Genomic DNA, 26743 nt, shown 5'->3' with positions numbered 1-26743 from the left:
TATGTGGTAACTGTATAGGACAGACAGATTAATTTGCTCAGCCCCTTTATTCGAAGGCTGTTGTAAACTAACACAGCTAACCAAAGCTGGCATTTGATCATCATCATTAACGCTGGAAGATAGTGTCCCTTGTAGTCCAGTGGGACAACATATTTTTCCAGCCAACTGGAGAATTCAGCAAAAATATTGTAATTCATTTGCACTCAGTTATATAAAGATGCTTAATCTTAGCAATTTTGATTGAAGTCTACCTCTCTGATTATATATAAAAGAAATCAGTAGACAATCAACATTTCTGAATTCTGAGTTTCATGTAGATAAAGAAGCTGAATAGCAAAGTTTTACTATTTAGAACCAAATTTATTATATGCATTATATATGTCTATGTAAAGATATATGTAAAGATTTTGGAAAATAATTATGTAGTGAAATGATAAAATTCAGTTGAAAATCTCATTGCTGCAGAAGTGTAAGTACACAGAGTTCTTTTTATATTCCCATTCAATAAGCTTACATATTGATTATACTGTTAACGCAGTATTAACAAAATACTGTGATATAAAAGTTTATTGAATTTTGCTGTTGTCTTATTGAGACAATATAAAATGGATTTGCAGGGATATGAAATATTCTTTGGACCATATAGTAGTTTGGATTGTGCCTCTGTGGGGAGCAAGATAGTATATTGCTGAACTGGTCCACACATTGCAGGCCAGAAAGAAGAGGTAGTGACTCTGAGGTAGCTCTTACGTACTTGACTGGGTGGCTCACAGTTATATCTGTACAATAAATTGTCTCTTTCTGAAAATGTCTAGAAGTCAAGTCCAGAGGGGAAAAAAAAAACAAAATAAGTAAGAATATGCAAAAATATCCCCCAAGTGAGTCTTCACATTGCCAAACTATATCTTCATCATTAAGTAGAAACAACAGTTTAATTTGCTTTCTTCATTACTCTTTTTTCCTCTTTCATCTGTTAGATCAATATGCGTTCTGTCGCTATGTGATTGACATGTTTGCGCACGGGGATTTTTATCCAGGTACTTTCCTACATCATTGAACTCCTAATATTCTTCTGTTTTCCTGAGAATTTCTGCTTCTTTATGCATTGGAAGTGTGATTTGTGTTGTTGAAAGATTTCACAAGTGCAAAAAAGATTGTGCGAATAGTTTTAATAAAGCATAAGATCTAATGGCTGTCTTATTAAAGCTTTTAATTTTCTGTCTACTATGCATGAATTAAAAATAAGGTTATGTTAAAAGTAGAGTCAAATGAAGCCTGTAGAAATTGCTAAAATATTCCATGCTTTTTTGTGTGCGTGTGTCTGAAATGCAAGAGAAAGGAACTTATTGTTAATAGCTCATTGCTTTTTTTATCCCTGCAAATAGTAAACCTTAACCCCAAAATGCTTCTAGAAGTGAATTATTGTTGCTCTTAGTGTATCAAATATCTTAGCTGAGCAATCACCTCTGTGCTTTATCTTCCCCCTTTCCACATCTCCATGCTTATCTGTTCTAATATACAAAGATCTTAGGCAGATTTGTAGCTAAAGCAACTGACCATGACTGAGTACTGTTTTATCATGTTAGATCAATTCAGTTTGCCCAGACTTTATTTAATTGTCACAGTTCCTTCTGAAATCATAATGGAAATCATCCAACACAACAGAATAAGATAGAACAACATAATCCTAGAAATGAAAAGCAATGATATTTATAAAATCAGGGATGAAATACGAAGGTACATCATAAGCATTACAAGCTTTGTTTTGTCATTATTTGAACAAGAAGATCTCCACTGGTACTCATCTGAAAAGTCTGTGTTTCCTTATCTCTACTTTGTACCTTTGCTCTTCTCTTGGTATGTTCTGGTACAGTTATAGCTAGGATACCCTAAGGATGTATACATGCTCTCAAAATGGGGAGAGGGAGGACACAGTTATTTGTGGAGAGAAAATGAATAACCTGGGTATTTTAAAGGGGGAATATTGGTTTGGCCTTTTCTCAAAGAATGACATGGAGAGAGTCGTGGTTGCATTAAAAGAGAGAAAAATATATCACCTCTGGGTTTTTTAAAGACAGCTAGTTATGAATAGATGGACTGATCATCTAGCCTCAGATTGTGAGAAATATTAAAAAACCTTCCTGAGACCTTCAGTTTTGCTTTAATTTACAAAATAACATCCTGTACCAGATGTGATTCACCTAGTCTTTGGCTTTGTGCAGCTGTATCATTAATAATATACAATGTGAAGAGATCTGTGGAGCTCCTCAAGTTTTTTTCTCTTGGAGTTCTCTTGATGCCTGAAAGCAGCTTTGACAAGTGTCAGAGCTGTTTCTCCAGGCAGCTTCCTGGGCTATTTGGCACTCTACTAAGGCAGAGCAGACCTGCTGTGAGAAGGGCATTTTGGGGAAGATTGCTCTCCAGTTTTTATCTTTCCAGACAGAAGAAAACTGGAATGACCATGAAGGGAAGTGGAGACAGACAGGGGTGTCTGTAGTGAGTTGAATTTCAGAAGATAAAATACACAACTGGCTACTCTTTCTTCCCAGTATTTGCTGTGTGCTACTTCACTATGCTATGACAGAGCTGTGTTGAGAAATCACAGAATAAACATAGAATAATAAATATTCTGTTGTTATTGGGTGTTCAGTTGCCATTACAGGTAAACAAAAAGAGAAACAGTTCAAGTCCCCAGAAAGCAAAAACAAATTATAGAGGTGCTGATATCATTTGATTTCTAAGAAGAGAGTAGCTCCTCAACTTTGGATCTCCAAAAGTCTAGCAGTGACTCCACTGTGAAACAGATGCTTTTTGATTTACTAAGTCATTTGTTATATGAAAAGTTAAATGTTGTGAACGATTGTTATGGAAAAGCATGACTTACATTTGTGAAAGTTAAGAAAAAGTATTGCCTTCATAACCAGATTTAGTCAATTCACACTCTGTGAGAAACAGTGTTGAAAAATTCAGACCACATTTCTGAGAAGCAAGGTAAAGGCCCAGTATGCTTAGTTCTGTGCTATTTGTGAAAGAGAACAAAAAAAAAAAAAAAAAGGAAAATTTCTTCACATAAATGTACTGGCTATTTTGTAAAATATATTCAATGTTTATACCAAACATGAAATTCTATTTCCGAGTTTAAAATCTGTTTCCCATTCATTATATTCTTAGGCACAATATATGGACTATTTCAATTATAGCAATTAATGAAAAAAAATCATATTACTTATTGGCAATATTGAATAATTTTAGGTTTATATAAATATATACACGATTTTAAAGTAGATACTTAACTTGGCATTTTATATTGATCATATAATTAAAAGCTACACCCACAGGCATGCATTTCCTGAATTACATACACTTTTCAAAATATATCAGTTAATATATTTTTGTAGTCACTTGAACATCGTATTGGAGATGAGTTAATGCTCTTGCTTTGCTTTTAAAAAGTAAGACTGATTTTTATTCATTTACGCAATGTTTTACATTGTTACTGTTGATGTCGCTCTAAAAAACGAATGAAATATTCATTCAATTATTCCACTGTACACAGTGGATCTATAAGACAATGGGAATTCTTGCTAAGCTTCTTCATGAAGCATCTACAATCACTTTCTTGTTTCTCTGATCAGTATTTGTCCCCAACATTGAGTAGTTTCATACAAATCCGCCTTTAATTCCTAATAATTATATTAATATAAATTATCTTCCAAGATTTCTGTTTTACATAGTGTAAAAGAGAGTATCCGAGGTCCTCGTAACTTTACAATAGCTATCAGTGGAGTTTTAGCCATTGGCATGGATAGGATTTTCTAGATCAGAAGTCCAATATTTTAGTATCTTGACTGCAACAATGGCCCAGTCTGAGAAAAGAATATATCACAGTCTTCAACTCTACTGCATATAGGATAAAAATCAACTTTCTAATTTTATCTGACAAAGTACAGAGCTTGAGAATATTTTTTATTTTCTATCTAGCCTGCATGTATGCCAACATTCCAGAAGTACTGTTAAACAATTTTTCCACCACAGAACAGACTTTCTGATCTTATTTATCAGTGGATAAGTGTTATGCAGCCAAGTATGGACAGTATTTGTTTGAGCATTAACAAAATCCTTTATCCAAATTGCTTTTTATTCTTTTTTAATTCCTATGAATGAATTTGAATTTCTGTCAGGATTTTAAGTTTCATTTATAAAGCTTTAAGACCTACAGGGAGAGACTTGTTTTTAAATAAATGTTGTGACATATTCATTCTGACTGTCACCTCTATTCTTTTACTGACTCTGAAGCCCAAGATACCCTTTCTGATGTAAAATGCTACTGAATTTCTTTTGTCCAGTTTCATGGATAAAGTCATCTACAGATGTTTGATAATTTATTTAGTATACTTGAACTTTGTTCTGAGGGATATTTCTGGTGTTCATATTCATATTTCCATGTTATTGGTAGGAGAGAAGATTATATTTTAGCACAAACCTCTAATTTTATTTTTATAACTATTTCCTTGCCTTTTGAGAGTTTGAAATTTTCACTGACACAGATGGTATTTCAGTGACAGTGTCTGGACACTACTTTTGCTTGGAGTACACTTCTCTAACTGGATCCAATGGTGAAGAAAATATTCACCTTCCACAATATTCTACTCCATTGTTTTCCCTGTAATTTTATCACATGCTTCATCCATAATAGTATAAATGACATTTTCTGCATTACTCTGACAGATTATGTTGTTCCAAGAAACTTATTTTCTTTGCAAGTATCTAAAGAAGCAATTATTTTTGTGACCTTTTTTTTTGCATGCCTGCCTCAGCATGTGGTTGTGCATGGTGCATACTGCTAAGTGATAAGCATCTTTTGGTTATTTGATTCCAATTTAGCACCCTTGTTTCCTGAAGATATACCAAATATTTCTGTTTAGCTTTTGTTCTTGTTTCAATTACTTGGAAGTTTATTATAGTTAGTTTTAGAATCATAGAATCATTTGAGTTAGAGTTCAGTTGGAAGAGACCCTTAAAGATCATCTAGTCCATCTCTTCTGCAATGAACAGGGACAACTACCGTTAGATCAGGTTGCTCAGAGCCCCATTCAGCCTGACCTTGAATGTCTTCAAGCATGGGGTATCTACTACCTGTCTGGGCAACCTGTTCCAGTGTCTCATCACCTCAGCATAAAAACTTTATATCCAGTCTCTCCTCTTTTACCTTGAAACCACATTACTTTCTCCTATCACAGCAGGCTCTGCTAAAGATTCTGTCCCCTTCTTATAGCCCTGTTTTGATACCTGATGGATTAGTTTTCCTTTACTTTACTGAATTCATTTTACAGTGTTCCAGTTTTGGTTAAAAAACTTGCACTGAACAATACCTTGTCCTCACTAGTGGATGATCTTTAAAGTTGACTCATTGACAATGATCGTAATAATTCAGGCAGCACATATATTACATTATTGACAGTTTAGCATATTTAAAATCTTTGCACTAAAGTATTCAGCTACCTTATGAAGCTTATATCACCAAATGACCATCTCCAAAAACAGCTGTACTGCAAAGGAATGTGACCATAACACTTCATTTCATCAGTCTACCCTCATATGTTCATTGTGTATTTCCAGAGGCCAAAGTAGACAGTCCTGCTAATCTTGTGCTGTTGGCATAACATTTGCAAAGGAGAATTTCATTAAGATTTCTGGCATATGTGTACTGAAAGGGTGTATCTTATAATGGAAAAGTCATCCCACTTTCTCATTAAAAATTAATCCAAGTCTCACCCAAAGTGCAATATGTTAATAAGAAGTATATATATGTGTATATATATGTATGTATGTATGTATGTATATATGTATGTATGTATATATATATGTGTATGTTTGTATATATATACACACATGTATAAAATACAGATAACAAATTCAGGTAAGTTGTGACCAGATTCTGTAAGGAATCCTAGAGTTAGCTTAATTTCTGAAAGAAGTGACAGATTCAATGGCTTCTGTGTCTACGATGTTCTTAGAATACTTGTCTTCTTTTTTCCATTGTCAAAAGGTATTCAGTTGTAGAGCAGGGATTATTTCTATTACATGAATGTGGTAAGAGAAGTACAAGACAGTGCCAGTGTGATACTTGCTATTTAATATCTAATATGATTTATGGAGATACGGATGTAATTGTACATTAGTATTTTAAGATCATGGGAAAAAAATGCTGTGCAAGATCTGAGAGTATTGATTAACTAATTTTGAATGTAAAAAGAACTACATTCTCTGTGGGGGAGCTACAGCTCTGGAGTTAAATACTTGCCCTCTTCTGTTCTCTCTTTAAAACACTGAACTATTTTTAGGTGTCACTCTTACTTGATTAAAGACTAGCATCTGTTGTGGATATGCCAATGGCACTGTTTAACTTTTCACACTATTACATCAGATTTATATGGGGTTAACTTTGTTATGAGCGGAGTTCCTCTCATTGTATATTGATGCAGGAAAAACAATCATATTCAATAAGAGAATAAGAGGATATTTGCTTCTTGTTCAGAGGAATTCAGCAAGAGAAAATACTGGCAGAGTTACACTCTTTCAAATTTGCCAGAGAACACTGGATAGAGAATCCACATATATAACTATTGTTATTATTATTATTATTACTATTATTTGGCAGAGGGAAATATATGTTTTCTGTTGTGCCCTATTCAGTAGTCCTCTTCTCTAAGAGTCCAAAATAAGCAACACAGACATTTACGTTAGTGAAATGCTAAAGGAAGAGTTTGAAAGCTGTGAAAATGTTTCAGTTTTTCTTTTTAAACAGGGAAGATATGTGACAATTTTCTCCACCTGAAGGTAGAGCTGTACCCCCAAATTTATGGAGACTCATTTAGATTGATGTTTAGAGCTGGCAGTTGCTTATCCATAGTTGTTTATGGAAAAAAAAGGTTCCTATGATGAAACTTGTCAGTACATTTGTTTCTGCAGCTGACGTAAATGGAGATGATTCAGTGATAGAAGTATTTATTACACTAGTGATCTCCTCAGAGAGTTCTGAGTACAGTCTGAAAACAAAGAAGTAATAAACTGAAATTATGTATTAATTGTTGGAAAATGTCTAACTAATTTATTAATGATAAATTCTTGCAATAGTTTTAGCTGTCATTTAGTGTCTAAATATTGCTGGATTTACATTTCAATTTTGTTGTACAAAGCTATGAGAAAACGTCTACTGGTGTCATTTCAATCTTGTTGTTCTCTGTGACTCCCTTCTCACCCCAGTAGATGTGTCTATTTAAGTAAACTCTGAAATGACATTGATCTTCTAATAGAGACGTTATCAGCACACAATCCTGACACTGTCCCACAGTGGCAAAACAGCTATCTGTTACTGCCTGTTTATATCATCCCACTGTGAATCAGAGCCAGATGCTGGCACACCAAGCTGCATCTGTCAACACTCTTATGGCATTTTACTGTAACTTTGCCAAAAAAAATTTCAAGTGACTTTCACTGTCTCAGAAGCAGCTATCCAGGGAATGCTTGGCATTCTGATTCTGTAGAGAGGAATTGATTCCTTTTTTTAATAGTTCCTTTTTTTAATAGCACTCCATGGAATCAGCTCTGTGATATAATATAAAGCCAAAGCCTTTGATGGTATGAGGCTAAATTCTTGATTTTAATGGAAATAAATCAATTGAATATGAAAGATTATATTAACAAATTATTGCTTCAGTATTACTGCATTTTTATTATTATTCTTAGAATCATAGAATCTTATAAGCCTTAGAGTTGGAAAGGGCCTTTAAAGGTTGTCTAGTCCAACTCCCCTGCAATGAACAGGTGCACAACAGATAGATCAGATTGATCAGGGCCTGATCCAGCCTCACCTTGAAAGTCTCCAGGGACAAGGCATACACCACGTCTCTGGGCAAACTGGGCAAACTGGGGCAATCTTCTCTAATTATATACAGATATTTCATATAATTCATTAATAAAATTACAAATCAAAGGTCATTTCAAAAAATTCTCTAATAGTATCTAAAAAATCTAAAATCAAAAGACACTTTAGTTTTGAAACTAGGTTACTCAGAAAGCAAGCAAAGATAAACAAAATTTTGTTTCTAAAAAAAAAACAGTATCAGCATGTAAGAGCATATGTATTCGGTTTTTAGATGTTTAATGGCTTCAAATGTGGGAAAAAAGCACAACTGAAAGAAAGGGGCTCATATTCAGTCCTCTGTTGAGTAGCTTTTAAAAATCAGTATATTGAAAATAACCTAATGGTTATTTATACTGTAGGTTTTGGTGACAGTATCTGTATTTGTAACCCATAAAACTAGCTATTTGTAGGAATTATTAATGATTTTCATCAAGAGATCTGAGATAACATTACAAGCAAGGTTGGTACCAAAGTCTGTTACTAAAGTCAGTGGCAAATACCTCTGACAAACTTCAGTTAGTAGGGTTCAAACTTTATCTTGACAGATTATTCTTCTAGCAAAGATGGAAGTTTCCTTCCCTTCTTTTTTCACTTTGTCATTCAATACATGGTTATGTGACAGAATTGACAGAGTAAATAGCACACAGCGTTCAAAAGACATTCAATGTACACAAAAAACATTAAATATCAGTAATATTTTTATATTTTTTTGTAGGCTTGACAACAGAATCCTTTCATGCCATATGATCTTCATTTATAGAATTCCCAGGTGGTGGGAAAGCATTACATTACTTGGCTGCAGTTATTCGGGGGGAAGGGGGGGAAACATGCATGGCTCATAATTTTAGTCCTGAAATATTTTGGTGGCATATAGCATCATACTTAAGTACAACTGCAAAATGAAATGTTTGTAATTCATTGCTCCTCACATACATATTGAAAAGTTAATTGCCAAACTCTAACCTTTAGATGTCTTTATAGCCAATGGTATGAAATGGAGGCCTCTAGAGAACAATTTAATCCTAAAAGAGATGCCTAAGATAGAAAAGATGAATCACCCTTTGAAGGTACCAATTTCTCTCCATTGACTATAAATGGATCCCTCGGGTGACTTATCTAGATTTAACTGCCTAAAAGTTAACTTCTAAAAGTCTAAAGCTGGTTAAAAAAGAGCCTGCAAACATTCAAGAAGTATTCTAAAAATACTCAAGCAACAAATTTGTTCAAATAAAGATATAAAATGACATGTTTTCATATAAGATTTCAAATGCCATAAATGGGAGCAGCTGTTGGCTCAGCCAAGAAATCAGCAATGCTACTCCAAAAAGTATGAAAAGTTGAAGAAAAGACAATAGCATTTTGGAAATGACAGAAGGGGCAAAGGAAAAAAATATGATGAGAAATAATTTTTTTGGAAGTACATAGAGAGCATTCATTTTCTGAATGCGCCAAACAAAAGAAGCTTAAATATCCTTGTCACAAAAATAAATAAATAAATAAATAAAATATGGTATGGTAAGTCAAGTCAGTTTCCCAAAAATCAGCATAAAGACCTGCAGCACAAGGACTGGAATTCATGAAAGTAGGTCTCAGGACTGTTTATCTTAAAACAGCCACCTACAAAAAACAAAATCTTTCCTGGCAAAAAGAAAAGGGAGCAGAAGAATCAAACTTAAGCAAAATGAGTTTGGATAAAGAGATGATTATTTCCAGTTAGAGTCTGTCTGTTCCAGAGTATCCCACCATCCTTCCCATTATTTATAGAAAGGCAGAAGCTTCACTGGAAATTGTTTCATCCTGAAATACTTCAAGCCAAGTATACTGCTGTGCTGTAGAAACAACATTTGATGGCAAGCATTACATTAAACTTAACACCATCACATATTTTAAGGGATATAAATTTTAGACTCAAATTTCAAAAATTCTGTATTATCAATACGATACTTTATTAATAACAAAGAGTCTAACCTTGAAAGGTATTACAAACTTAGTGCCTACCTAATACTTTTCTTTCATTGATTTCAGTAGGAGTGAGAAACAGGAGAAACACCTCTGCAAAACTGTGCCCTAATCCTGATATTTGTTTTCATAGAATTTCTCAGCTCTTTTCTCCCTAACTGCAAAATGTTTATAGATTCACTCTGTTTGGTGATGGTCAGGTAACTCAACCTTTTATTGCTTTCATTCTGGAAAAGAAGAGAGGTTGAAAACTTCTTGGTTTGTGCTCACATCTATTTGAATTCCATTGGATTTCCAGTGATTTCTATAGTAATGTATTCATTATTAGCAAATATATCTGATTATAGTGAGGCATTTGTGTGAGATTTTGTGTGAGAATAGTGAGAGATTTGTACAAGATCATAGTGAGAGATTTGTAATTTGACTTGGCTAATATCATGCTGTCATTGTTTAACAAGACTTGGCACATGCATTTTTTCTTGAAAACAATATAAAGTTTTTGCAGTCCTGAAGTAATGTCCAGTTAGCTTTCCTGAGTTTAGAACTGAGTGTATTTGGACTAATGACAGTTGGAATGACAGTATGTATAGATAAACCAAATACAAATAATTTGCAAATTACTGAGCAGCGATTCCTTGACATAGTCAGCATATTGCCTTTCCCCATAACAGCTTATCAGTCCCTTCCATTCTGTTTGTTAGCAGAAAATATTTAATTGCACTGTTTTCTTTTATCCATTTTAATTATATGAAGTCAATACTTCATATTGCAAAAAGTATTAATCTGTACGAACTCTATACATTCATGTTAATTATACTGGGGATTGCTGGACATGATACCAATTTATTAAAGGCTATTTAAGGAGAGGGAAAAGCTGTATATGTCTCTTCATTTTATAATCTGCTTGTACAGTCTTTTAGCATTCCAGTGTGCAACAATAGCAGCCTATTATTTTCATAGAATAACTCGTTTTCACTTCCCATGAACTCAGTTTCTTGAGATTTGGCTTTAAATATTTCTAAACATAACTTGTAGGATTATCTTTACACACTAAAATGCAGGTGATAAGTAGCAGGAGGAAGTAGGGACAGCAGAGGGAGCTGAGTATCATGTGATGATGACATAGTACAGAAGCAAACCCACATGAAATGATATTAATAAACTTCCCACTCATTAACTCTTGGCCACGCTGACTATAATTTGCTACACAATGTACAGCTGAAGTATGGTGCGATTACTGGTGCCATAATGAAGTGGAGATGCCAGAACACTATAAATCTGATGTTTCTATTCAATTACCTCCTTTTAATGTTAGAACATGTGATTTAATGTGTAGTGGGGAAAAAAAAAGTTAAAACTTTATTCTTACAGACTTTAATCTTTTGAACAAAAAAAATTTCAACAGTTTTCACAAGATACATATTGAGTGAAAGAGGGATTTTGGAACCTTGACGTGTAAAAATATCTTGAAAAGAATTCTCAACAGATATATTGTTGTAAGTGAATTTAACTGCTCAGCTCTCTGGTGTGACTAAGATACATTGCATAAATTTCTGGTTGGAACTAGTAAAGCTGGTTGTAGGTTAAAACAGTGAATATCACTCTCATAGCTCTACCATTCTGTCTCTTGCTTGTATCAATTTTATATCTCATATGTGCATTTGTACAGTGTGAGATACAAAACCACAGGAAGAGAAAAATATATCAAGCAAGTTCCCACCTGCAAATTTAGTAGCTACATGAAAATGTACAAACTGATGTTCACACAAGCTCTGGGAAAATGATCCAATGGAAATTCATACCTGTTCATTTATTAAGCCAGGTTGAACAAGACAAACATTTTCTCTTCAGAAACTTCATTAAAAAACCTACATAGATTTGCATGTATATATATATACATATGTACACATGTGCCCATACATGCACAAGTATCTAATATATTGTATAGGTGTGAACATGTAATTACAGATAGGATTGCATCACTAAAACTAAAGGATGAAATCAAATGTCTACATATTAAAAACAGGAGACTATAAAGTTGCTGCTGCTATTTAGTTGACTTGTTGAGAAAGGAAATTTAATCTTTCACCTTACTATACTCCAAAAAGCATTTCGATTATCAGTTTGCAACCATCCTTCCTGCACCTTTACTGTTAAACTTATCAGTCCATGCTTTTAGCATAATAGGTGGTTGACCCCCCAAGGCTGTTAGGTTACTTTTAATAAGCTAGGATTTGTTATCTACGTTGAGGGAGGAGTATCTTTCAATAAAATGCTTTATGCACAAGTTTAGACACTAAGTAGAGTTCCAGTGCTATCTGCTCTATTTAAAACCCAAGTGGAACACGTAGTTTTAACATTTTCTTATGCATCATAATAATGACTGGCAAATAGCCAGAATATGATACAGAATATGAAAATTTAAAGCTACTAGTAATTGCTAGACATACTGTAAAAATGTTCTTCCTTAGCTGATATCAACCCCATGCAAAATGAGATTTTCAGTGCACATCACGCTATTATCCATTTATAAGCGCCCATAACCTGAGTGCAATCGAAAAACTGAAGTACTTACTGTCTACCAGGACAGACTTCCCTGAAAGGTTCATTTTATTATACATTATTTCTATCATAACTGTTTAAAATTGAGTTGCAGAAGGCCCCTTAAGGTTCTATTTAAACTATTTTTTTCCCTTTTGACAGTATTTTGTTATCACTTTTAATTTAGATAACTAAATTAAACTCAATTACCACTGTTGTCTGGATTTTATCCCTTCTGCTGCAATCATCCACATTCATAACATCTCCTCTAGGTAAAAGTGGCTGTCTTTGTTTCATCTGTCTGTTGAGAATGGAGCCTATCCCTCGCTAACTCCCAAACTGAGACAATGAATTGTTTGAGACGGTGCTACTTGGCACCGACCAATCAAAATTGTCAGATATCAATCAAACAATATTGCATGCTATGTGTATTTTTATTCCAGAACCCAATAATATTTCCAGGCACTATTTAATTTACTAGTCTACAGAAAGCCATCACATTAGCAGAAGTATTATTTTCTCAGAAAGATTACCTATTTAGGGTGCCTGCATTTCAGCTCCTTCCTTTCTTCCTTCCCCAAAGTGAGTATTGCTATTATTCAGAACAGTTACATAGTCTCTTGATCCTCAGCTATTCTATCACAATGCAAAATGATTTGTTCGTAGTTTTTCATGCACGTATGCTAAGTGGCAACAACCTTCCTCAGAACAGTGAAAGCCTAACTTCTGAAGAATAACGACTAACAACAAGGGAGGCTCAACTTTAACTTCAAGTAAGTTACATGTCAAAACTCGAAGCCTAGACAGAGCAATGGGATTCCATTAAGATTTCAGTCCTCTAAAAGCATATTTGGCAGTCTTATCTCATTCTCCTACTCCATTTCTTCATCTGAGCTTCACGAAACATTTGATCTGAATCTATGTTTCATAATAAATGATTCTGCAGAGTTCACTTACCTGATCTTTTTTTTTTTTTTTCCCCTACTATCTTTAAGGAAGAATATCACATCTGGGCAAATCAAGATTTATTTGAAGATATTTTTCTGTACTATTTGAAAGGTGTTGCCAAAGCATTGGTACTGTTGGCCTGTAGGATTCCTGATGTTCAGATAACCAAAAGTTGGATATGAGGAAATCATCAGTGGAGCTGTTGGAGCAAGTGCAGAGGAGGGCTACAAAAATGATGAGAAGGCTGGAGCACTTCTTCTGTGAGGAAAGGCTGAGGTAGTTGAGCTTGTTTAGTCTGGAGAAGAGAAGTCTTTGAGGAAATCTCATTGCAGCCTTCCAGAACTTAAAGGGAGCTTATAAACAAGAGGGAGACCAACTGTTTACCCAGGCATATAGAACATGTGGAAATGTCTTTAAACTGAAAGAGGGAGATTTAGTTTAGATATTAAAAAAATTTTTTTTACTCAGAGAGTGGTGAGGCACTGGAGCCAATTGCCCAGAGAAGATGTGCATGCCCCACTCCTGGAGATGCTCACGGCCAGGTTGAATGGGGTCCTGGACAACTTGATCTAGAAGGTGGCATCAAGGAAAGCTTTAACATCTCTTTCAACCCAAGCCATTCTATGATTCTGTGATATGGGGAAGTTTACAGTCATAAAAATGCTTTCCACAGTGGTATCATTTCTCAGATAATCATAGTTTGTCTTTTATTCCTTATCATGCAATATAAAATCTAAAATATCCATAAACCAAGTCAGAAGGAATTTCTTTATTACAACTCAAATGTTTTAATAAACGTCGATGAGAGAAGTTTCACAGATCTTGAGGACTGTAGCTTAGTATCAATGAAGTATTCATTTTAGTATCTAGTGTCTTACAGCTCCTAATTATTTTTGCAGCATGTTTTTTTCCTTTCAGGCAGTACAGGAAGATAGTCATGTCTTAACATGACATTTTCTGTCTTGGTGAGTGCATTCCAGTGAGCTTAAAGTCAAAATATTTAATTCTTTGTCAGTCTCCATCAGCTGTATATATTCTCAGATTGCTATTTACAATATCATATATGGATATATGAATGTGTCTGTAGTACAACTACGTGAACTGATTGATTATGCATAGAAATTTATACATACTTTTGTGTTTGCAACTACAAGCCTGTGGGGGAATCAAACCCTAATAAATATTTGTGAAATTGTTTAGCTTATCACATGATGGAAAAACAAAGACTACATGTGAAAAGAGGAGCAAACAAACATGCAGTCTATAAAAGCCGGAGTTATGGTGTGGCTGCATTTATAAAGCAAAGAGGTAACTGTATGTCCAATAATAATAGTAGTATTCTGTGTAATGACTTCTCGTAATTCACAAATTAGATTGATCATCTACAGGGATCTTTAAACATATCCTGCCTTCCTCTTATTTACATCATATGTATGTCCAACTGGCCACTGCTTTGTCAAGATAGCAGACATCATTCATTCTAATGGTCTGATATACTGAGGCCAATTCTTCATTTTTAATTTATGAATTTTCCATAGTGCAGAAAGCCACATGTACTTTATAACTTATAGAGGAAAGAAAAAGGAAGAGAGAAGAAATTTGACTTAGGGTAACCATTTTAACATATTTCATCAAAAGAATGGATAAAATATTTATTCAGCTAGTGTCCTTTGCATTCCCATCAAAGTGAATAGAGATACATTTAATAACACATGGAAACATTAAAGAGGCTTTTTATCAGAGTGGATGGGAACCTGTTCAGAACAAACATTCTGGCCTAAGGGAAAGTTTTTGATCTGTGAATCTTAAGATTTTGGTGCTTAATACACTCTCAGATCATGTGATCAATTTGCATGAAATAAGTAATTTGCTTAAAACTTGTAAAACTGTAAAATAGAATTTGACAAGTCATTAGCAATAAGTGGTATTGCACTGGCATTATACTAACTAGCACTGGTGCAATCATTAGCAAACTGCTGCAGCAGCAAAGAACAGGAAAATAATAGGGCCATCCTATACTTTGACCTAAAAGTGTTAGGTCAGTGCTCCACACAGTAGATACCACTCTGAAACCCAAATTATTGGCTACCTTTTCTTACTATTTACCTACTCAACATTTTGAGGCACTGTACTTTATTATTTTTAATACAAGGCAATTGATGTAAATTGTAAAATTTATCATTTTTGTCCATCTAGTATAGTGATCTAGAATAAATACAAACAAATTAAACATAAAATAAAACAAATATCTAACAACTGTCCAAGCCAATAATCAAAACTAGCAGAAAGAATAATATTATTTGCTCATTCTTCATTAAAATTTACATTGTTTTAGTTTTCCTTCTGAACTAGGATGTTCAGACTGAATAAACAGTTAATGGAGTTTCTGTACATTGACAGAGGTTATAGATGTAATATTTCTGTTCTCACTGGAAACAAATGCTACTCAGCATCTTGTTAGCTCAGTTAGCAATTGCAAGATGTTTTTTTGAATCAGAAAGTGGAAAATTATGGCTAGACATCTGAATTCCTGAAGTTTGCCTACTGCTCATTTCAGTCACATGAGGCTAGTGACATTCTATGATGAAATCAATATTCAGTTGTGATTACTGACAAGACAGGAAATACGTCTAAAACCTGAGATTTTTACCACTTGTTGTGTAGTGCCTTAAGTACATTAATTTTATCAGTGGCTCGGGCATATAACTCTAGTTTGAGTAACTCCATGTGTGATATTTTATATAATCTAGCAGGTAAACTAAGCTTGCAAATTATTTGCCTGCAATCATATTTACGCTGATGAGATACAAAAACTTTGACACTACGGTGCTTAAATTTCACTGCTGCCTTCAAGATGATGTTTTTCTCATGGTGCTCAAATCCCACTGCTACCTTCAAGATGATGTTTTTCTCATGCATTCCCATGAGTATAAATGCCTTTGTAAATGAGAAGGGTAAGTACGATACTCCAATTTCCAAGGCTCGTTTCAATCTTTATTTCTCTTCTGAGTCTACCACCAAGCACAAGGCATGCATTTGAGTTTTTGGTGTGGAGCTGAATCTGAAATCTAACAGCCTGATTGCATGTGTGCTCTTGTGCAGTGTGTGCTGGTGTGTGTGCTGGTGCATATGACTGTATTTGTATTGCATTCCACTAATACATGCATTTCACAGGATACTCGAGAAACTGTGCTGTCCAAGTGACAATGACATAATAGTGAATAAAAATAAATGCCAGATATTAAAAAAATAAACAGAAGAAAATCAGGAAACCTCAAATTGACATTATAAACTAGAAAATAAATATGTGTTTGTTAATACTTGAAGAAACAAAGTGAAAACTGGGCATCTGGTTAGTACAAAAAAGCCCAATTTAAATCTATGAGAAAGTACAGTTCATAACTCCAAGAGAGTTGAGGTATTTCACTTGGCAGTGGGAATCAGAAGTTAAGCAGTATTTACAAATGTACAACCTGTTTGGTGTTGGATAATTAAGAACAGTTCATAAGGATGGGAAGCATAATATTTTTTAGCAGAGTTTCTAGACATTTGTAATAAGTGGACTAGAAGGAAAAATGAAGATCATTTGCCTGCCAGAAGAAAATATGCTTTTACCGTAGATCAGACATCATGAATATGTAACGTTATTATTATAGTATTATTCTTCTGAGGTTTTTAATCTCATGAAGAAAAATGGACCTGTAAGCATTTCAGCACATGCTTGAGTCACTTGGTCTTTATTGATTTAAAATGCATCCCTTAAAGTTAAATCACTATATTTTTTTAGAAATCCGTTTTATTCCTATGGTGTCTGGAAGATAACAGATATGTATGAAATGTAATATTTTATACATGAGCAATTCTGAAGGGAAATCATCTTCCTTGCTCAGATTTTTAGTTAATGCATTTTCCATGTTTCTTAACCTGTATATTCATGTGCAGGACATAAGGAAATGGTATCACCTCGTCTTCTTCTAGAGCATAGTCCAAGAAAGAAACCAGCAGCAATTGAAGGCAAGTTTGTCCTTTTTTTTTTTTTTTCTCCTTTGTAGATTTCTATGTTTTAACTTGATGTTCTATTGGATTACTAATATTTTTATAAATATAACCGATAACACAAAACCTTCGAGTTTCTAGGCCTAGGGAATGAATGAATATAAACATGTTTGCATTGCAAGACCTAAAAATTACTTTCAGTAGTCCCACAGATGGCTCAGGGGATTGCCTGCATGAAATAGATTTCAAACCAAAGCCCAATCTCTAAAATACCTTGGATGGTGTCCAACTATATGTTGCCATCTAACTATAAAACACAACTAGCATTATCCTCTTAATTTGCGTTGATTAATCTTTGAGCTATTATTATTCAGACATTTTTTCTGTGTATTTTCTACGGTAATGAAGATAATATTTCTGGCTGTATATTTATCCCAATTGTTAAAACCACCGAAAAATAATATGCACGCGTAAAGTTAGATCTTACTTTCAGAAGATTAACACTTCAATTGAATTATGTTGCTTACAGTATAATCATATCAATGAGATTCTTGAAATAAGCCTTTAGATTTTAAAATGAACTATGTATGATGACTTAAAACAACTACTGCAACATGCATTCTTGGTCTCTACATCAAAATACTTATTGATACAAAATATGTTAGTCTTCTTATGTAATTATTTACCAGATTTCATATAGGGAAGTCAGTCACACCATGGGATTTGCTAGTAGAGGTCTTAGTTTTAATCTATTCAGAAATAAATTGCAGTTAAAAAACAAACAAACAAAACAAAACAAAACAAAACAAAGGGATAGTAGCAGCCTAATTAACAAGATGCTAGATTTGCCTGCATTTGTAAATGGAAAATGAGAGAGAGCTTTTAACAAAACCTGTGATTGAAACAAAGACTTAAATTAATTTGATATTTCTCTAATGTGATTACTGTGAATCAGAATGTTTGGATAAGAGCAACTAAGTGACTTTGTATCTTTTTTTCCATACTACCTCACGAAAAAAAAAATACACAATACACCATGCTATTTCTTAATAGATACACTGTGTGAAGGAGTATAAATCAGTATTTACAGAGACACAGCACCGTATATAAATAGATTTGCAGTTTTGCCAGTTTGAGGCAAATGTTTAAACCCTGCTTGTCAGCAAAAAGAAGTCCATGTTAAACACTGCTATCCACCAATTCGCCATAATGGAAAAAAAAAAAAAAGAAGAAAAAGAAAAAGAAAAAAGCAGAAAAGCGCATAGGAGAAAAAGATGGCTGCATTTGTTGAGTGATAAGCTTAATCTTAAATATAAGTGTTGCACAACATAAACTAGCATCAAATTAGCGTGAAGTTCTTGATTTTCAAAATCATGAGGCGCATGCAATTACTGCAATTGCGCATGGAAATGAGTATTTATGACCATTTACACATTTCTGTGTTTCATTAGCTCATTTATGCGTGCAATTGAGTTAATTGTGAATGTAAATTAGACACTCATTTGGCAAACAAACTGGGGGGCAGATTTTCTGCTCAGAATCATTCAACTAAATTCTCTTCAAGGCTAAAGCCTATCACTAGGATACAATATCCATGCAAGATTTTTGGAATAAAGAAAAAAGGAAGAATAACTTGTAAAATGTAGATGTTAAAAATTATTATAATGTAGTACTGTGTTATATATATATATGTATATATATATGTATACATATATATATATATGAGAAACAAACAAATATATATTTCCATGCTTTAGGTGTCTTAAACTCTGAGGTTTTATTTCAGATCTTGGGAAAATAATAAGTAATTTATAAGAAAATTTGACACAATATCAGAAAATGTCTGAATTCCTGGAATGGTCAAGGGGATGTCTATCTGGTTCTTCTTAATGTTTATCGTGCCTTTTTGAGCAGTACATCCCTAGATATTACTGAAAGGACTGGTTTTTATTCTAAAGTATGATAACTTCTCAGGATAGTGAACAAGTACAATCATTAATTAATTGAGAAATGTAATTTAGGAAAGGACTTTGGCAAACCCTGAAGAAAAGGTAGAATTGTTGGAAATAAGAGAATAATTGTCACAGAAAAAAATAATCTATTTAGACCCTATGCTTTCCAATTCAGCAGCAGAGGGTAAATACAAAAGTATGCAGCTGGTAAAAGTTGAAAAGATTTGATTCTTTTTTTCTAGATGGAGATGTTTTCATTACTGCTCTGTTTTGCACCTGTCTTCTTAAGTAATCTTGGACAATTCTTGATTTCTGATAATGTGAAAATAATGGCAGTATGTACCAGATATTTCTAATATTACTAGGCATTCCAATATCTTAAAATAGAAAGTCTTTCCTGGCTAATATTCAATACTAAGTAGAAATCATGCTCTGCTGAATTCATGAGGTCTCTTAGACAATCAGCACATTGTTGTTATGTTTTGAATCTCAATCATTTTCTGCTTGTCGTTGACCTCCCTTTATCTCTGTAGGAAAACTTTTTTGACAAGAAAATCTTAACTTGTATGCTGTATTCTCAGTATGAAATATAGAGCATTGAAGTACATAAATATGAACTGAACTTTTCAGTTATATCCAAGTAGGAAAGTAAAATTCTTTGTACTCATTTAGTCAGAAGGGAAAAAACTATCATTACTGTCCTACTTCATGGTGTTTAGGCTCTATTAAAAAAGCATTGCTATCTTGAGATCCTACATTCAAAGTTCAAAAAGGCTTTGAAGTTTTAGGTTACAGACAGAAAAGTATAAGCAAACAAAACTAAACCAAAGGAAAACAAAGTAACAAAAATATCCAGAAGCAATAAGCAAGAGAGAGAGGAAAAGGGAATCTATGGAGATGAAGACATGGATTCAAACTTCTATTTGAATTCCAGGTCTCCAAACCTTTACTTACCAGCCATGAAATTGAACAACTCATTTAAAATCATTTCTCTTACACTTCTTCTGGAAGCTTCACTCCCACCTCTCTCAAACTAGCACTGTGAAGCTGCTATCTAGAGAGGAAACTGGAACTGACTGTTACTTAAACAAATCTGCTTTCTGTGACTCTCTGAACTTCTGGGTTTAATATGCATCTCCTGTGACTGTCTTCTCTACCTCTTTTAATGGTGACTTTCTTGTGTTTTGTTATCCACTGACATCCTATGGCTGCTCTGCAATGAATGTTGGCTCTCTGTGAATCTACTTTCTCAGGTCTTGACGTTTTTTTCCGAGATCACACAGTTTTTAGTTTTCTTTATTGTCTCTGAGAAAGACAATCCTGCTGTGTCCTCTGACATGGCTGAGCAATTTCTAGGGAAGATGCTGCAGTTAGATAATTAATACCAAAACCATGTTCAGAAGCTTGGTTAGTTTTAGTAAAATTTCATATTAACTGTTACAGAAAAATATGTCTTCATTTTTTCACGAGTACCTTTGTGAGAAGGCTATATCTAAATCCTCTCAGTGGAAGACATCTTAATGCACATTACCCTGTGATCTCCAATAGCATGCTTTGTAGCACAAAAGTACTTTGAAGAGCATTGTATCACAAAAATGCTTTGAACATCATTGTATGTGAGTGCGATTTTCCAGGCTATATTGTCCTAAAAAGGTCACATCTTTGAGTGGAAGAGCATTACGGAGGAGTGATTAACATAATTGTTCTGATCTGCTAATGGATCATGATAGGTTCTAAAATTTCTCCTTCCTTTGACTGCTCTTTGCCATCTTGTTATTATTTGTGATAACACATGAAGTAGAAGAAAAAAAAAGAAAGAAAGAAAAAAAACCCTATATCTCTGCAACATCTGTGAAGGAATAGTAACAAAAAAAAAAGCTTTCTCTAGATCACTGCTTGAATCCCTCAATTACAAATTTTGAAGAATGCAGTAAATTGAATTACTGTGAAATAAATTTCTTTAGTTTCCTCCACAACTCTTGCAGAGGCTAAACTCATACTGAAATATAAATCTGCATAGAATGTATACTACCTGACTATCTTAGGAAGAAATTCTAGTCTATATCTCAGCTCATGAATACAACATTAGGAGGTATATCCAAGAGCATCTAAATTACTGAGTCCCACAGATATTTTGACAAAGCTTCCTTGATGTACAGAAGTGCATAAATCTTATACAAATCGATCTGCCTCTGTCTATCAATGACCTTCTGTTCTGTACATAGATTGCTCTATAAAATATATTTCATTGTTATAAATAAATTATCCTTTAAAATAATCATTCTAATGAAAGATACACTAACAGCCTTTCAACAACGCAAAATTTTGATTTTCTAATCCCAATTCTGAATATTTTTAATAATATTGATATTTTTTTGAGGCAATCAATTGTCTGATAATTTTCTAATCTAGGGATAAATAAAAGCAAGTAAGAAAAATGTTTCTGTCAGAAATATCATAAGGCAATGGGCTAGATTTTAAACCAACCTGTTATAAAAAACAGGTCAGATATCTTAAACAAGGTACTATACATACAGCTTAAAAACAAAGGTTTGGGGTGGATTGGTTTTTGTTCTGTTTCTTTTTCTTTTTCTTTTTTTTTTTTTTGAGAAATATATGCCTTACATTTCCATGAGTCTGTACTGAAGACAGTAAAAGCTATGAAATCATCTAAACAAGGTTTTAAAGTGATTTATCTGATGATTTAGGTTAGACATTTAAACAGTAAAATCTAGATAATTTAGCTATGATGAAAACAGCCTAAATCTTCAGAAACCCCTTGACACTTTATTTAATGACAAGGCTCTTATGTACTGCTTTTATTCTACCATAAGAAAAAATAATCAAATGGGCACTAAATAAATGCTTACGAGAATATATAAAATGAATTAAATTATAAAGGTATATATATATTGATTGGATAAATTATTATATTTTCTCATCTTTAGTATTATTTATCCAATTCACAATATTTAATTTTACAATTAAAAATAAATATTCATCAAAATGTACCCAATAAAACAAGACTAAATAATTCTGAAGATTATCTAAGAGACTTGTTTTTTAAAGTGTTACTGGTAAGTAATAACTTTTTGCCTATGATGCAATTGCAAATGGAGAAAGCTTATTTGGATCAAGATTCTCCGGGATTTCAAATGAAGACGTTTCACTGCTGCTTTGGAAAAATGAGGCAAAGCATTCAGATCATACTTTGCCTGATCATCCCTTGTTCCTAAAACTTCAGATGTTTTGGGTTTTTTTTGTTTTTTTGTTTTTTTTTTTTTTTCAAAAGAATGATGCATAAAAATAATCATCAAAATTTTTCTCAAAATAAATAACACAGTTGGTGATACCTTGATTCTTATTGCCTAGTAAGAGTGTCAGCCATGAGGACAGGATAGCCCTGCTGCTTTAGCTTTCTTGGTATGACTCTTGACAAAGAAGACAGTATCCTAATGTGCCACTCTTCCCTTAGGAATTTAATTCTTCACTGCTATCACAGAATCACAGTCACAGAATCGTAGGGGTTGGAAGGGACCTCCAGAGATCATCGAGTCCAACCCCCTGCCAAAGCAGGTTCCCTACACCAGGTTGTGCAAGTAGGTGTCCAGGCAGGTCTTGAACATCTCCAGAGAAGGAGACTCCACAACCTCCCTGGGCAGCCTGTTCCAGTGCTCCGTCACCTCACTGTAAAGAAGTTCTTGTGCACATTTGTGCAGAACTTCCTATGCTGCCATTCTGGCCATTTCCCCTTGTCCTGTCTCCACACACTGCTGAAAAGGGTCTGGCCTCACCACTCTGCTCCCCACACCTTAGACATTTATAGACCTGGATCAGGGTCTATCTCAGTCTTCTTTTCTCAAGGCTGAACAGACCCAGTTCACTCAGCCTTTCTTCATAGGGGAGATGCTCCAGGCCCTTCACCATCTTTGTGGCCTTCTGCTGGACTCTTTCCAAGAGATCCCCGTCTTTTTGTACTGGGGAGCCCAGAACTGGATGCAGTACTCCAGATGAAGCCTTACCAGGGCAGAGTAGACTGGAAGGATCACCTCCCTCGACCTGCTGGCCATGCTCTTTTTAAGGCACCCCAGAATGCCATTGGCCCTTTTGGCCACATGCACATACTGCTGGCTCATGACCAACCTGTCATCCTCCAGGACACCCAGGTCCTTCTCTCTGCAGAGCTCCTCTCCAGCAGGTCATCTCCCAGCCTGTACCGGTGCATGCAATTATTCCTGCCTAGATGCAAGACTCTACACTTGCTTTTGTTAAACCTCATCTGGTTAATATCTAGTCATCATATTCACACTGCATTTGTCATTGATGAATTTTAATGCAGGTCTTGCCATGGAGGTTGGTATGCCATCTTTTTCCCTTGACATGAATTTTATGGCTTCATTATACTGGTATCCATTCTTCTTTGCCCCCACTATGTTGTTTAGTGAGGGCAACATATAGCCCCATTCTATTAGCAAATAGTTTTGGTGCTTAACTCGACAGAGCTGAGAAGCCTATAATCCCTCTAGGAAGAAACGAAGAACACTTACGTGGGTCAGATGAAAGCACTGGGAATTTCAATCACGATATCATTATTGTTTACTTTCTGAAGAACTTGAAAATATCTCCACGAAGGAATCTTCAAAACTACCAAATACTATTTCAAATTGGGATTTGAAAACAGTGAAGTGGTATCAAAATGCAAAAACAGGCTGTAGAGATTGCCCAGGACATCAGAGTGTACTATATCTCCAGTGACCTATGTGTCCCATTCACCTGCTCAATAAGAGAACAAATTGCAGCACATTAGACTGCTGAAACGAAAACATGCAGTTTGAAAGAGAATGTGGAAGAAAATGTACATAAATTTAGTCTAAGCACTCACCAGTATTTTAAGGAGAATGTGTGAGTATATGTGTTTTTGTGTGAGAAGAATCAATTCTAAGAAGTCTGGGTTAATTCTGTTTAGGTTTACTTGATGTTACTTGACTTTGGCCATGTAGTTTGGCAAAAACAAGACAAAATTGTTTCTCACGGATAAAATAATTGCACCTACGTGGACAATCTTACCCAAGTATGGGATTTTTTTTAGATATAGCTGAGGTCAAATTTGACATGAAACTAAAATTGAATTGAAACATTTGGAGTTTCTGTGACATACTAAACTAATTAGAAGTGTTTCCTTGCTTTCTTGATCTAAGAGTTTCCAACCATAGAAGTGTCTTTCTATCTGAATTAATGTGATATTAATACAAAAAATCTCTGACTAGTCCTTAACACTCTCCACCTCAAGCAAAATACAGAGGGGAAGAACGTGTTATCAAAAGCTGAAAGGTAATGAGTCATTTTAATATTTAAAATATAATTCAGATCCCACAGAAATGAATGGCAAATCTTTCATAGAGTTCAGCAGAGAAAGACTGTCAGTACTAATTAAAACAAAGGAAGAATAGCTGTAATATCTTCAAAACTAATAAGGAAATTAAAATATAGGGGTTTTGTAATGAAATTTAAAATTATGACTGTAATTAAGGTGTACAGACGTATCTGTAGAAAAGAGGAATTAAGTTTTACCTGTTGTATCCAGTCTGAATTATAGTTTCACAGCGCAAATTAAATCAACTTGTTCTTTGTTCTATTTTGTATATTTTTGAGTGTGCATGCACCTCCGCTGTTTCTCGCTCCTGTCAGGATGAGAATAAGTAGGGAAGAAAAGCTGTTGTATTTCACAAAGCCAGGCAATATCAAAAGTCTCTCACAAGAGCTTTTCTCCCAATATTTCCTGGCAACAGGGTTTTAGATAAATGCAGATAAGCCTTGTATAAATATCTGAACTTTAGAAGGCTTATCTAAATGAAAATATCTCTGAACTTCTGGCATTCACTCAGCTAGTTAGTTTTTCTTATGCTCGTGCCTCTCCTTAAGAAAGTATCTGAGTCTGTACTTTGCTGCTCTCCTTACCTCCATCTCTCAGAGGGGATGGGATGTGCTGATAAGTCCTTCCAAAGTCAGTGTCCCCCTAAGCACATGGAGCACCTGGAACAATAGAAAGGAAATTCTCACAGCACCTTCCTCTTTCAGGGCCTGGAAAGCATTTCCGTGACATCATGCCTCAGAACTCACATGCATCCCTAAATTTAGATTACCCCCTCAGTTCTGCCACAATAACATGCTGGTATTACCATGCCTGTTTTCAAGTGGAGCATTGTTAGCATGTTTCTTTTATCTCCTGTCCCAGTGTTGGCCCAGCATTAACTAACATCCCTTGTGAATAACACAAAGACATTTTCAGAGCTGTCAAAGGTAATTCAGACCGAAACACCTCTTTCTTGGTCTCTTTTGAATTTCACTTGGATTTCAAGCAATGCCCTCAGTCCCTCATCATTTACCTAGAAACAAAGCATTCCATCTCAGGTGCTTCTTTAGAACTGTTCACATTCCCCCCGGTCTCAGGAAAATTACATGGATTTCTTTATTTTTATTTTCCCAATTAAAAAAATTTCCAAAACATATAACTGCTTTAATTGAATCTTATATTAATTAGTTTCCTCCTTGTCGTAAACTAAATTCCAATTTTACGTAGATTCTATGAAATAAATTGACTAAATGCAAAGTCCATTGCTCTACTTCCTGATTGATCCTGTTGCCTTATACACTATCATCAGCTAATATCTCACTCTTGAAAAAGTATTGCAGGCTTTTAAAAGTGAGATCTTCATGTCTGCATCCCCATTACACCTGCACATAAAGATATCAGCCACATCTAGTGCTGCTGTTGGGAAAAAAAATATAGTGTTAATTACATTATCAGCTAAAAGTAACAGTAATAATAACAACAGATATTTAAAAAGACAGTTGAATTCATCTTGTAGTCAATCTTGAATCATCCGAAACATTTTGTGTTCTCTTACATAACCCACTGTTTATGCATATGATGATCCCTCTATGTCACTGATCCATAGAGTTGTATAATCCTCCCACTTGTATTTTTAACAAAAAATCACTTTCAAATAACAGGAATTTATAACTTATAGTGCAGAAGACTTGTCAAATTTCCTATTTATTTATTTGCTCTGCCATTTAGTGTACATATCCAGAGGAATACCACTGCATTTACAGTTTCAAAAATTGTTATTTTTACTGGTGCTAAATATACACTTAATATGCCATATTCTAAGGTTGAACTACTCAGGCTTATGAGAAATAAATTCAAGAAATTGAATTTCTTCCTTAAATCATAAATAATTCTTTATATAGTACAGACCTACCAAATTTATCATCTAACTTACGTAAAGTTTTGTCAGCAATAAGTGTAAAGGGCATCAATGGGGCTAGATGCAACTGAGAATTTGATGGAAATTCTGAAACTGCTTTCCCTGAGATTTTGACCAAGATTATGCATGACATTGGGCAGCATTAGTGG

The 26743-nt window shown here is 34.4% G+C and overlaps 1 protein-coding gene and 1 long non-coding RNA gene across 12 annotated transcripts in view; one reads left to right on the top strand and one right to left on the bottom strand.

The window, feature by feature from the left end:
- Positions 1 to 26743, top strand: part of TRDN (triadin) — a 208688-nt gene that overhangs the window by 78412 nt on the left and 103533 nt on the right. For all 11 annotated transcript variants that reach the window (XM_048937079.1, XM_048937077.1, XM_048937080.1 and 8 more), the window contains 2 exons: positions 978 to 1037; positions 17318 to 17389. In XM_048937079.1, coding sequence (XP_048793036.1) covers positions 978 to 1037; positions 17318 to 17389 — 132 coding nt within the window. The remainder of the gene's footprint in view (positions 1 to 977; positions 1038 to 17317; positions 17390 to 26743) is intronic.
- Positions 1029 to 25563, bottom strand: LOC125689642 (uncharacterized). Its single transcript, XR_007375374.1, has 4 exons — positions 25282 to 25563; positions 24895 to 25004; positions 23871 to 24096; positions 1029 to 5651 (listed from the first exon to the last, which is right to left on the bottom strand). It is a non-coding gene; the product is annotated as an uncharacterized LOC125689642 (long non-coding RNA).

The sequence above is a fragment of the Lagopus muta genome, chromosome 2, assembly GCF_023343835.1.
Source record: "Lagopus muta isolate bLagMut1 chromosome 2, bLagMut1 primary, whole genome shotgun sequence".
Classification (NCBI taxonomy): Eukaryota; Metazoa; Chordata; class Aves; order Galliformes; family Phasianidae; genus Lagopus; species Lagopus muta.
Note: the sequence above shows the minus strand (reverse complement) of the source record. Positions and strands in the feature narration are given on the sequence as shown.